The sequence below is a fragment of the Callospermophilus lateralis genome, chromosome X (genome assembly GCF_048772815.1).
Source record: "Callospermophilus lateralis isolate mCalLat2 chromosome X, mCalLat2.hap1, whole genome shotgun sequence".
Taxonomy (NCBI): domain Eukaryota; kingdom Metazoa; phylum Chordata; class Mammalia; order Rodentia; family Sciuridae; genus Callospermophilus; species Callospermophilus lateralis.
The window spans coordinates 95,525,978-95,538,770 of record NC_135325.1 but is presented as its reverse complement, the minus strand read 5'-3'; the positions used below and the strand labels follow the sequence as shown (position 1 = coordinate 95,538,770).

Here is a 12,793-nt window from a genome sequence, read left to right as displayed (position 1 = left end):
AACAGCTTGAATTTTTAAAAACTACAATGCTTTAAAAAAAATGTAAACAGTTCAATTTTACATTATTGTAAAAAAGAAGACTCACTCCTTAATGCGGCTTATTTTTTTTTTAAGTGAGCAAAGCCTGGTGCTCATGAATAAAGAATGAAAAGAATTCTTTACATAGAAATATTGTGCTCCAGTGTGGCAAAGAAAAAAATTATATATATATACACATATATATATACATACATATGTATATATATATATATGAATATATATATATATATATATATATATATATATATACACAAAGAAAATAATCTTAAGTCCACAATTTAGACCACAAAAAAAATCTTGTCCCCAAATTGAGAAATTTATAAAAACCATTTACCCATGGTTATTGACCTATTGAAGATCTATATAACATTTTCAAAACAATAACTCAGTCAAAAGAGACCACTTTCATTTTTTCTTTGGTACTGAGGATTGAACCAAAGGGTGCTTTACCTCTGAGTCACATCCCCAGACCTTTTTATTTTCATTTTGAGACAAGGTCTCACTAAGTTGCTAAGGCTGGCCTTGAACTTGGGATCCTCCTGCCTCAGCCTCCCGAGTTGCTGGGATTATAGACGTGCACCACTGCACCCGGGGAGACCACTTTTCTTTAAAATGAAATTTTGTGCAAAAGAAATTTAAGCTAGAAACAAGACTATACCCCAGTAAGAGGCTAAAAGAGCCACTGAAATAATTTAACTTTGTTAGATTTAGTGCATGTAACCAAAAGGCACACACATGTGATTAATATATTAATATCTTTCATGCAGAAACTTGTGCATGTTCATAATTATATAACAAAAACACAAATATAACAAAACATAAAGCCTAATGTCTGGCAATGTTAATCTAGCCACATTCTTTTCTAGTCTATCAGTCCAGGATTTCCTAGATCATTAACACTGCCTCTCAAAAAATATATTATATTTGAAAAACTTTCAATAAAAATTAAAAAAGGATGTTAGCCTGAAATACTATATATTTTTTTCAGTTCTGATACATATAGAAACTTACTGATATGTTTATTTTAAATGTCAATTTAAATTAAGATACATTTTTCCTTTTGTTAATAAACACTTTGATTGCTCCAGTGAAGTCAGCAGAGAGAAGAACTTCTGTGTTGTCTGTCTTTGCAGTACCTTAAAAGCAGAGAAAAAAACAGTTTCAGTGAATTTGAAAGGAAAATGTAGCCTGCTGCCACAATTACCATATGCCCATGACACTCCACCTTTGTGGGGGAAGATCTTTTCCCCACAGTCTTTTCTGGCTTGTTCCTGTAACCTGTTCATCCTGCTGTACCTTCCTCCTCTCTGAGGTTCACTTCCACTAACTTTGTGTTAGCTCTTTTTTCCCTGGCTTGAGGATATTTTTCTTCCTTGGGACCTGGAGGCCCAGATTTACTCTCAGGAGTCTAAGCCTCTAAGTCGTTTAATGTTTCCGTTTCATGAGTATAGGTTAGAGTGTTATTCAGTAGCAGGACTGGAATGCTGGCTGAATGGGACTAGCTGGGCAAGTCTATTGTTAACGGCGTCTCTAATGACAGTGACAGTAAGGTTTACTGTACTGCAGACACATTAAAACTGCCATGAAATGAAGTAAACACCTTAGCTCTATGAATGCTGACATCACCATTTGCCTTTACATTTCATATGAAGATCTATGTAGCTATGCTGAATGGCAAAAATGCTTACCTCTAACAATTGCCAGTTGTGTCAAAACATTTAATAAATTCAGTGTTAACTAATTCTATTATAAATAGGTAAAGATTATAGATGTAAGAAGGACTGATTGATAAGGAAAAGAATAATCTAAACTTTAATTGGAAAGTTGTATACAGGATGAGTCAGACAAAATGGTTTCACTTAGATGTACTAAGAACATATTCTATGTCTTTGAGCATTCCTCATCACCCTTCTGGTATATCCAAACTCATGCTGTGTTGCAGTAGCAAAGGACTTAGGTATATGAGAAAGGCTATAGAAGAAAAAAATTCATCATACACAAATGCATTGAGACTATGTAATAATAAAGGATACTGATAACATCTACTACATACCAGGCATTCTGCTAGACACTTTGCAATGTTATCTTTAATTCCTATCAAAACCCTGTAAAGCAGGTTATCGCCACCATTTTATATACTAGGATGACAGGCTCAAACTGTCAAATATGTCAGGAAGAAAGAGAGGACAATCAGATATTTTATGATCTCCATACCCTGGGATTAAGAGTTTATTCCTGCCACGTGTGATGGTGTAAATTGGGAGGCTGAGGTAGAAGGCTCACAATTTTGAGGCCAGCCTCAGCAACATAGTGAGAACCTGTCTCAAAACAAACAAACAAATATATATGTGTGTATGTGTATATGTGTGTGTGTGTATATATAATGGGTGGGAAATGTAGCACAGTGGTTGAGTGTTCCTGGCTTTATTTTCCAGTACTGGAATAGAAAAATCTTAGATTATACCAACATAGGTGCAAAGCAACAACAAGAAAAAAAAAATCTGAGAATAATCCATAGCTAGTATTTCCTGTAGAATATGAAGGGGAAACATATATGAGTGTAGAAACGTATAACAGTGTGGGTACAAAAAAAAAAAAAAAGAAAAGAAAAAGAGAAAGAAAAAAAATCCTGTATCACTTAAGTTAGAAGAAAGAGATGGGATTTAATTCTGAGAAGGAAAGCAAAAGAGGAAAAACAATACAAAAAACCCTCCAAAGAACAAAAAACAGAGGTCAGTGTTTCCAAATATGTATTCAAGTAAAGGTTTAATAATTCTAACTTGGTTTTGTTTTTAAATCTTGCAATTGAATGAGGTACTAGACTGAAGTTCACCTTTGTTATCAAAGAATAGTGTGTAGATGGGGCTGGGGTTGTGGCTCAATGGTGGAGCGCTCGCCTAGCACATGCGAGGCTCTGGATTCCATCCTCAGCACCACATAAAAAAAATAAGTAAAATAAAGGTATTGTGTCCAACTACAACTAAAAAAAAAAGAATAGTGTGTGGAGAGTGTAAATACTACTACAAGAGTAACTTCTTGAGAGTAAGAACTTTCCAGCATTCAAAATCTTTTTAAGAAGTACCCTCTGTACATCCTATTGCTTTGACTTTAAGACTTTCTAAAAAGTTGGCTTGTAGTCTATAGAGTGAGAAAATACATTTAATAAACTCTTCTGCTACTGATTTTCATAATACAAACTGATTTCTACTAACAACTGGCTCAACTTTGCACGGTCTTACCATAATCTTAGGACTAGTAGGGACTACTTTTAAACAATTGGCTGGCATTCAATAGTACTTGTTCACAGTTTCTTTTCACTTCCTAATCTGAATTTTTTTATATAACTGGAATCACTACTCATTCTCAAAGTCTTACCACATGTAAGAAATTACTGGCTTATAAATAGCTACCTATCTCAAGAAGCTGTAAATTTGTGGCAAGTAGAAAATAAGCTTGCTTTCATTTGAATTTAATTCACTTAGTCAACAAAATATACAGGCAATCACTTTGCTAGGCACTGGCAATGAGACAATAAATATGACAGTCTCTTCTAGAGATTACAGTCTAGTAGAAAAGACACATAATAAAGAAGCTTTGTACTTACATATACTGTTTGCATTTCTTTGAGGAAAATGGTTGCCTATAAAAACTACGAACTTTCAAATTTTTCATTAACTCCTAGATGAATTAAAAAAGCAAAATTTGCAAAAAATTTTACTAAAATGTTCCAAAATGAATATCTGACAACCAGTGCCAGTTATCTCACACTGGAACAAACAATGACTATTATGTTGTAAGCAAACATTCTTTATACTCATTAAAATATCATCATAGTCAACACTAGGTTAGTGAGTCTCCTAAGTAGTGACAAGAAAAAAGTTTAGGGCAAATAAAATATAGGTACCTACCAGTTGATGTGGTATCTAAAACTTCAGCATCTTCACCTTTATCACTCCCTTCTGATTTTTCAGATTGCATATCCAAAGATAACATCAAACTTGGATTTGGAGCAAAGATGGCTGATGTAACAACTGCATTATGTGCTGGAAAATAATTCACTTTAGGATAACTGATAAATTTGATATTAAACATCAAGACAAAAAGGTAATATACAAAATTTCTTTTAAAACTAACATACAAGCTGGGTAAGACGATGCATACCTGTAATCCCAGCTAGCTGGGAGGTTGAAGTAGAAGGATTGCCAGTTTGAGGCCAGTGTGGGCAACTGAGCAAGACTCTGACTCAAACTAAAAATTTTAAAAAGGGCCGGGGACATAGCTCAGTGGTCAAGCACCCCTGGTTCAATCCCCAATGTGTGGGATAGGGCAAAGAAACTAACGTACATATGTTATATGCCAAACATCCTTAAAAACTAATGAAAGAGCTGGGCCCAGCGGCGCACACCTCTACTCCTAGCTACTCAGGAAACCGAGGGAGGAGGATCACAAGTTAGAGGGCAGCCTGGCCAATTTAGCAAATCCCTATCTAGATGGGCTGGTGATGTTGCTCAGTGGTAGAGCACCCCTGGTTTTAATCCCAGTATTCTCAAAAGGTAATCAATCAAACAAACAAACAGAAGTAACTAAAAGCAATTTAAAACCTAGAAGTATTTTTCTAAAACAAAACAAAACAAAAAGCAAAAAATCGAACACATAGAAGTTCTAAGATTCTATGAATTCTTACATTTTAGACCAGGACAAATTCTTCCTTGGCATAGAAAAATCAAACAAACAAAGCCAAATAGGATGTAAAGCAGTTATAATTGATAAACTTCCACTTTATTCACTTATAAGATACATATAAGTAGGCATTTGCTTACCTTTAATACCTTCCCAGAAGTCATTACGATCTCTCCTGACTGAAGTGAACTTGCTTAAGTCATGATAAGTACTCCAGATATAAACATATTTATCTTCTGAACCACTAACGAGGTAAGTAAAATCATGGCTAAATTTTGGGAATAAAGGTAAAAAAAGATAATAAAAAGAAAAAATATTAAGGTTTCTTTCTACCAGTACTTCCTAATTTAAAATACCTAAGACACACCTGAAGGAGCTTATTGAAAACTAGACTCATTGTCTCATTCTGGAGGTTCTGAGTGGGTGGTCTAATGTGGGTGCTATATGGTGTGTGTGTGTGTGTGTGTGTACGTGTGTACTTCCTGAAGATCAAATTAGGGCCTCACACACACTAGCTAACCCCTCTAGTCCTGGCATCTGTATTTTCATCAAAGCTCTGGTCACTTTGATGCCAGTTAATTCACACTGGAACAAACAATGACTTAAGGGATGAGAGAAGCAGAATACTTTACCAGTTAATTATTAGGGAATTCAAGAAGAAAAGTACAACTGATAGGAAAAGAGCTGAAAGAAAGATGGCTAGGAAGAAGAAAAGGCAAGCTGGCAATCTTATTTCAAAAGGAGAGCTTGCAGATCACAAATTAAGAGTTCAAATAATGAAGCCTGTGGCCCACACCTCTAATCCCAGAGGCTCAGCAGGCTGAGGCAGGAGGATTTTGAGTTCAAAGCCAGCCTGAGCAACTTAGCAGGGCCCTAAGCAACTCAGTCAGACCCTATCTCTAAATAAAATTCAAAAAAGAGCTGGGATGTGGCTCAGTGGTTAAGTGCCCCTGGGATCAATCCCTCATACAAAGAAAAAAAAAGAGTTCAAATAATAATAAGTAAAGGTGTAAACATAGGGCACTTTGCTTTCTGAGCTCTTGTACCTAAAAGGAAAAAGACAATGGTGGGGGTGTTGGGGTAATCCTCCTACTAAAAGCTTACATAACAAATGAAAGCAAAAATTTTGAAGCTAAGAGTCTTCTAATCCTGGCTCTGCAACTGTGACTTTGACCAATCAACTTTTGGGGTTTTGGTTTCTTCATCTGTAGAATAGGGGCCATTCTAAGTCTTATCAACCATACATGTAGACAAGGTAAGTATTGCATGATGATATGAGATGCCAGTTACAAAGTTCAAAGAAACTAAAATCCTCACATAAAAAATAAGGCATAGATCAATGAAAAAAATGGGAATAGGGAAGAAATGTTTTGATCTCTTTTGGGAATTTCTCAATGTCAATTTACCTGAAACTTGCTTTGATCTGGCTGCTGCTATTGACATAACCCTTATACTTCATGGATAGTGACAAATCTCTCAGATCATATAGTCTGATTCTAGAGTCATTTGAGGTTACCAGTATCTAAAAATAAATAAAAGGAAAAGTTAAAAATATTAACTTTTAGTCTAAGTTAAGCTATTTTCATCAAAGCCAAAAAAGGGGCATTAAACACATATAAAACAAACAGACCTCAAAGCTAGAAATAGGAGTTTTCATCAGAAAGGGAATACATTTTTTGTCCAGATATTAAAACTAACTTCAAATCTATGTGAAGTGTGAAGAAAGCTGGTTTTGAATAGAACAGTACCTTATTTTCTCCAGGTAAAGGCTCAATTCCAGTAATTTTCCTTCCAACCTTGTTGCGCCCTCTAGTAGATCGGACATGTATTTGTGTATGGTATTTCAGGTGCTAAAAAGAAAGCATAAATTAAAAATATCAGAATTAGAACAAACTTCAAAGATCACTTGATCCAATTCTTAGACAGATATATTTTTTTTATTTGTCCTACTTTACAAGTAAGGCAGGGGATTAATGACTTGCCCCAAACCACAAAAGCGTTTTATTAAGTATTCAATTACATTACTCTCACAAAATAATCATTTACCTCTGTATCATAGAAAATACATCTCCCATCATATGTCCCAATTACTGCATATTTGCCATTCTGACAGAAATTTGCAGCTGTGATCAATTTTGTTTGACCATCTACTTCATTCCACAAAGCCACTTTTTTGTCGGGTATGTTCCAAAGGCGAAGCTTTCCATCCAGTGACCCACTTAAAAAATACCTGTCATCCTAAAAAGGTGGCAAAAGAAAAGCTTTTTATTCTACCACATGAAGAAAAACTTGGCAAACCAAAACATTAAGTCTATTATAAATAACGTTTTAAAATGTAGATCTCATTGTAGAAGTATTCTTCTTCATCTTTTGTTTTGGATGTTAGGGATGAAACCCAGGGCCTCAAACATGCCAGGTAAGCTTTCTATCCTTGAGCCACACCTCCAGTCCCAAAGCACTATTCTTTAAGCTAGCATTAGTTTATGCATCAAACACAATAAAAATTAGAAACCTCAGTATTCATTTTGGAGAAATAACATTCTAATAATTTTATCCTATCCTTGAACTGCTTTTCTTAAAGTACGTATATTAATAGAAAATGTGTTTGAGTATGTATTGCATGGAAAAAATTCTGTGATTAAATAATTCAGAGAAATTCTGGATTGCAAAATGTTAAACAGTATTCTCAACTAATCCATGATTTGAATCTCTAAAAAGAGGGTAAAGCAGCTAGTGTTTTCCAACTTATCTCACCACACACTTTTTTGGGGGCAGATGGGGGAGTCAAGAAGGAACATCTAACAGGGCTAATACCTTCAAGGACCATGTTTTGGGAAACACTATCCTAAACCATACTCTCCCTGAGATACACATAACACAGGGATAAAAGGGTAACATGGGTCAGTAGCTTACAGAACCAGTCTTTTTTGGGAACTCTAATACCTTGTCAGCAGAGAATTACTTCATGATTCAATCTCAGATCAGGAGTTCTTAGTCTGGGGCAATCTGACCCTACAGTAGATATCTATCACTGTCTGAAGTCATTTTGGGTTGTCACAGCCTGCTGTGGGTTGGGATACTACCAACAACTAGTTGGCAGAGGCTAGGAATGCTGTTAAACATCTTACAATTCACAGGAGAGGCTTCTCTCCCCCTATAACAAAGAATGTCAGGCTGGGGTTGTGACTCAGCAGTAGAGTGCTTGTCTAGCACATGTGAGGCCTTGGGTTTGATCCTTAGCACCACATATAAATAAATAAAATAAAGGTATTGTGTCCACCTACAATTAAAAAATATTTACAAAAAGAATGTCAATAGTATCAAGGTTAAGAAATCCTGCAGTAAACTAAATCAGTCCTACCAACAAGCTGGTCTAATCTTGGGCAATATAAGAATTAAAGATTAAATAATTGGGGCACCAAAACAAGGAGGCAATTCTCTTCTCTGTTTAAGATTATTTTTCTTACCTACTTATGATGCCTGTCAAGGACAATCAACAAATAATGGGCATTTTTATGACTATGGTTTAATCAGCCCTACTCATTGTATACTAGAAGAGCTGAACAAGTAAAAATACTTCATCTTGGGGATTGAAGATGTAGCTCAGTGGTATAGCACTTGCCTAGCATGCATGAAGCCATGGGTTCAATCCCTAGTACTACAAAAACAAACCAAAAAACAAACAAAATAACTTCATCTTGGCATTCTTTTTTGTGTGTGTGTGTGTGTGTGTGGTACTGGGGATTGAACTCAGGGCCTTATGCATGCGAGGCAAGCACTCTACCAATTGAGATATATCCCCAGCCCCTTTATTTTGGCATTCTAATTCAAAATTTTACTTATGTACGTGTGTGTGTGTGTCTCCAATTTGCTGTTTACAATTCTGCTACCTTCCTTCCAGTCATATTCCAAGTCATATTGTCTAAGAAAATGTCTACACCACTGCATTCTTCCCCATCTCCTCTCAAAACCCCTCCAGATCAGTAGACGTTTTTTGTTTCAAAAATAAAAATATACAGAAATTACTGACTGTCAGAGGCCTTAATAATAAAAAGCTACCCAGTACTATCACAATGTAAGGTATCTTTCTACCCTGATAGCTAAAAAAGAGACAAAGGTTAAATCTATCCTTCTGCATCTTTAGGGGACCAATGTTATTCAGAAAGAAGCCTCTAACAACTTGATAGTCAAAACTGATAAGGTATTAACATAGATCAGACATTTTTAATTTTTGTAAGTTTATGACCAAGTTCTTCTAAGGGTTCAAAATTATTACTACCTATGTCGTAAACCTGCCTAGGAAAGGCAGAAAGTATACTGAGGGGAAAAAAGACAGTCTTTTCTCCTAATTTGGGTGAAAAGAGAAAGAAATGGGAATATGACTGAAATGCTACATTCAAAAGACAATGGTGGGGCTGGGGCTATAGCTCAGTGGTAGAGCGCCTGCCTTGCATGTGTGAGGCACTGGGTTCGATCTTCAGCACCACATAAAAATAAATAATAAAGATATTATGTCCATGTACAACTAAAAAAAATTAAAAAAAAGAAAGATAATGCTTGCTGGGTATGACAGCACACAGTTGTAATTCTAGTAATTGGAGAAACTAAGGCAGGAAGACCTCAAGTTCAAGGCCACCGTCAGGAACTTAGTGAGACCCTGTCTCAAAATAAAACATAAAAAGGGCTGGGGATGTGGCTTGGTGGTAAAGTGCTCCTGGGTTCAATCTCCAGTACAAAAATAAAAAGACACTGATTGTTAAACAAATTGGGATAGGGACATGACTGGTAATGTAACCATATGTCAACACAGGGGAGGGCAAGTTAACTCAGCATAGGGTGACTCCAATTATTATAGGTCTAGGCAATAGAACTGATACCAGCATGTGATCTCCCTTGTACTTACAGTTGCAAAAAGACTTAAAACCAATCTAGCGTTAAGCATTTGGTGTCTCTGTCCTTCAAGGGCATACAATAGACAATAATTCCATTAAAGTAGATTTTTCTCCTTTGGTTGAAATAATATGAAGTACTTTCTTTAAAGGGGAAAGATATTTATTCATTTATTTATTTATTTATTTTAGAGAGGGGGGGGAGAGAATTTTTAATATTTATTTCTTAGTTTTCGGCGGACATAACATCTTTGTATGTGGTGCTGAGGATTGAACCCAGGCCGCACGCATGCTAGGCGAGCGCGCTACCGCTTGAGCCACATCCCCAGCCCGGGGAAAGATATTTAAAAAATTTCTATATTGAAAATGAGTAAGAAGGGATATCAAGATTAACAACATATATCTGGTAAGGTGGCAAATGCCTGTGGTTCAAGCTACTTGGGAGGCTAAAGCAGGAGGATCATTGAGCCCAAGAGTTTGAGGTCAGCCTGGGCAACAAAGCAAGACACTGTCAAAACAATAAATAACGACAATAAAGGATTAACAAAGTTTCCAGATATTAAATAGGAATTTTTTTTTTGTGTGTGTGTGTGTTATATGTGTGTATGTGTGTATTTTTTGTGTGGGGGGTACGAGGGATTGAATCAAGGGGTGCTCAATCACTGAGCCACATCCTCAGCCCTTTTTATATTTTGAGACAGGGTTTTGCTAAGTTGCTAAGGCTGGCTTTGAACTTGTAATCCTCCTGCCTCAGCCTCTTGAGCTTCTGGGATTATAGGTGTCTGCCAGCACGCCTGGCAGAATTTTGTATATCTTATAATGAATTTTGGTCTTTGCTTCTTTTAGTCTTTTCCACTTTCTCTTTTTCCTCTCTAATCCTCCTACAATTCTTCTGTATACACTTCCCTTTCTCATTTTATAAATTTGTTGATCTCTCCTTCCATCTGTAACAGCTCTCATCTTTAATGGGATACTTTATTTATACCCTACATATCTAATAAAATATTTGGAATGCTTATTTACTATTACATTAAGAATAAAATATTCCCACTTCTGATACAGAGTAACAGAGTATTTATTTCCCTTCCCATTTTTAAAGCAAAATGGAACACTAATTTAAACTGATTCAATTTATACAGCTATTAATATTTTTTCTGTAGCCCAACTGCCCTCCAAAGAAACCAAATTCCCTCATCTTCCTTTTAGCATGACACACAGTATACAAACAATTACTTACTCTTGGATGGAAAGCTATGGCAGTGACAAAATCAATATGTTGAAAACAGCAAAGGCATTCTCTTCTAGAAATGTGCCATAATCTGACTGTTTTATCCATTGAAGAAGACAGCAGAAAGTAGTTCTATGAAGAAAATGATATTGATTATGACCATATTTAAAAAAACCTACTTGTACAACAAAAGTGAACTTTCAGTTTTATGTACCTCCATAGTGCTGCTATTGTATGCAGCACCAGAAAGAACAAAAGATTATCCAATTCACTGGAAAGATCTCATTTTTCTCAATCACTTAAATATCAGATTTCATCAATTCATATTACCTTTTCTGAAATTTGTATGAATCTTACAATCTATGTCCAAAGAAATCTTCCAGGCATCAGCAGAAGACTAAGGTGTACCTTAGCTGGTATAACCTGTACACACGGAAACTTACTTAACTATAAATACAAGGCATCTACTCACTTGGTTGTCATTTCAGTTCAGTTATTTTTCACATTGATAATATTGGTGAATTTTAACTCACATGGATCCTAATTGTCATTTAAAGTCTTCAAAAATTACTTTATAATGCAGCATGGAAATGAAAAGTTATTGTGCACCTGTCACACTCTAGGCAAGAAAAATAGAGAATACAAATTGTCAAATCTTTCATAATAGATCATAGAACTTTCAAAGCTTGAAGAGGTAGTATAAATGATGAGGCACTGTGATGGCTCCATCATGAAAGAACAAAACATCTATCTGTCAAAATGATCTAGCTGGTAGAAATTCATTAACTTCTAAACAATCTATTTAAGGGTAAGAAATTTAAGGGATACTGAATAAGGAAACTCAAATGAGACCCTATTATTCTCTGGTATGCTTAAAGGTTCTAAACAAATCAAAGCAATAATAATATTTTTGAATATGTATAATTTGTCTTTATTATTCTTAGTACTATATAGCAACTCCGAGGTAGAAATCATCCTTTTAGACAAATGAGAACAGAGAGGGTAAACAATTTGGCTAAGAGATATAGCTCATCAGTGGCATAGCTAAGATTTGCGCTCAGGTGATCTGGCTTAAGGTCCAGATTCTAACCACTACACTGTTTCACAGAGTGCTTAAGTAGAAGACATGTTATGGAAAGTACTATGATAACTTTGTCATTTGCTAATACTAATTACTAATCTTTACTCTTTTGACTGTAAAAAACATTAATTGCAAAGATGGATTTGAATATGTAGTTATACAGAGATATAAATAAATGTTATTTTTGACTATTTCAAAAAGTATACATTTATGTAGCAAAACCATTTTTAGATAGATGGCATACTTTACAATTAAAAAACCAGAATTTGGGGGCAGGGCATGTAACTCAGTGATAAATCACTTGATTAGCATGCATGAGGCTCTGGGTTCAATCCCTAGTACCACAAACAAACAGAATTTGGAAGACCTACAATATTCTTTGAAACATCTAATAACCATTATTTTTACTTTGCAGATCCACTCAGTTCCAGAAAAGCTTAAACAAGTATATGTAGTTTTCATTATTATTTTCTATTGACTAATAACAACTATATAAAAACTAAACCGATGGCACACTGCTCATTAAAACTGGCTTTATTCAGGGCCAAGGGTATGTGGTTTAGTAGTAGAGCATGTGCTTTGCATGTGCTAGGCCCTGGGTTTAATCCCCAGCAAAAACCCAAAATAAAACATTCCAAATAAAAATTGTCTTCATTTAGTTCTTGCTTTAAGCTGGAAGAGGTAGTGTAACTAAAAGAGGTAGTATAAGCATATGAAATAGATATGAAGACATTCCTAAAATATTCTGTAAAGAAGACATGTTATGATTTGTTCTATATGTCAAGAAGTTTCTACTTAATAAATAATTATTGAATAAATAAAATTAGATAAATTTCTTAAACTAAGCATTGATCCTGGGAGTTAAAGAAATTAGAT

At 35.2% G+C, this 12,793-nt stretch overlaps 1 protein-coding gene across 1 annotated transcript in view; it reads right to left on the bottom strand.

The window, feature by feature from the left end:
• Window positions 1-307: 307 nt before the first annotated feature.
• The window catches only part of Wdr44 (WD repeat domain 44), an 89,127-nt gene continuing 76,641 nt past the window's right edge, over window positions 308-12,793 (bottom strand). The window contains exons 14-20 of the mRNA XM_077106379.1: window positions 10,846-10,968; window positions 6,766-6,957; window positions 6,468-6,569; window positions 6,126-6,241; window positions 4,860-4,987; window positions 3,948-4,082; window positions 308-1,175 (exon numbers count right to left, since the gene is read on the bottom strand). Of these exons, the coding sequence (XP_076962494.1) occupies window positions 1,081-1,175; window positions 3,948-4,082; window positions 4,860-4,987; window positions 6,126-6,241; window positions 6,468-6,569; window positions 6,766-6,957; window positions 10,846-10,968 (891 nt within the window). The 3' untranslated portion in view covers window positions 308-1,080. The remainder of the gene's footprint in view (window positions 1,176-3,947; window positions 4,083-4,859; window positions 4,988-6,125; window positions 6,242-6,467; window positions 6,570-6,765; window positions 6,958-10,845; window positions 10,969-12,793) is intronic.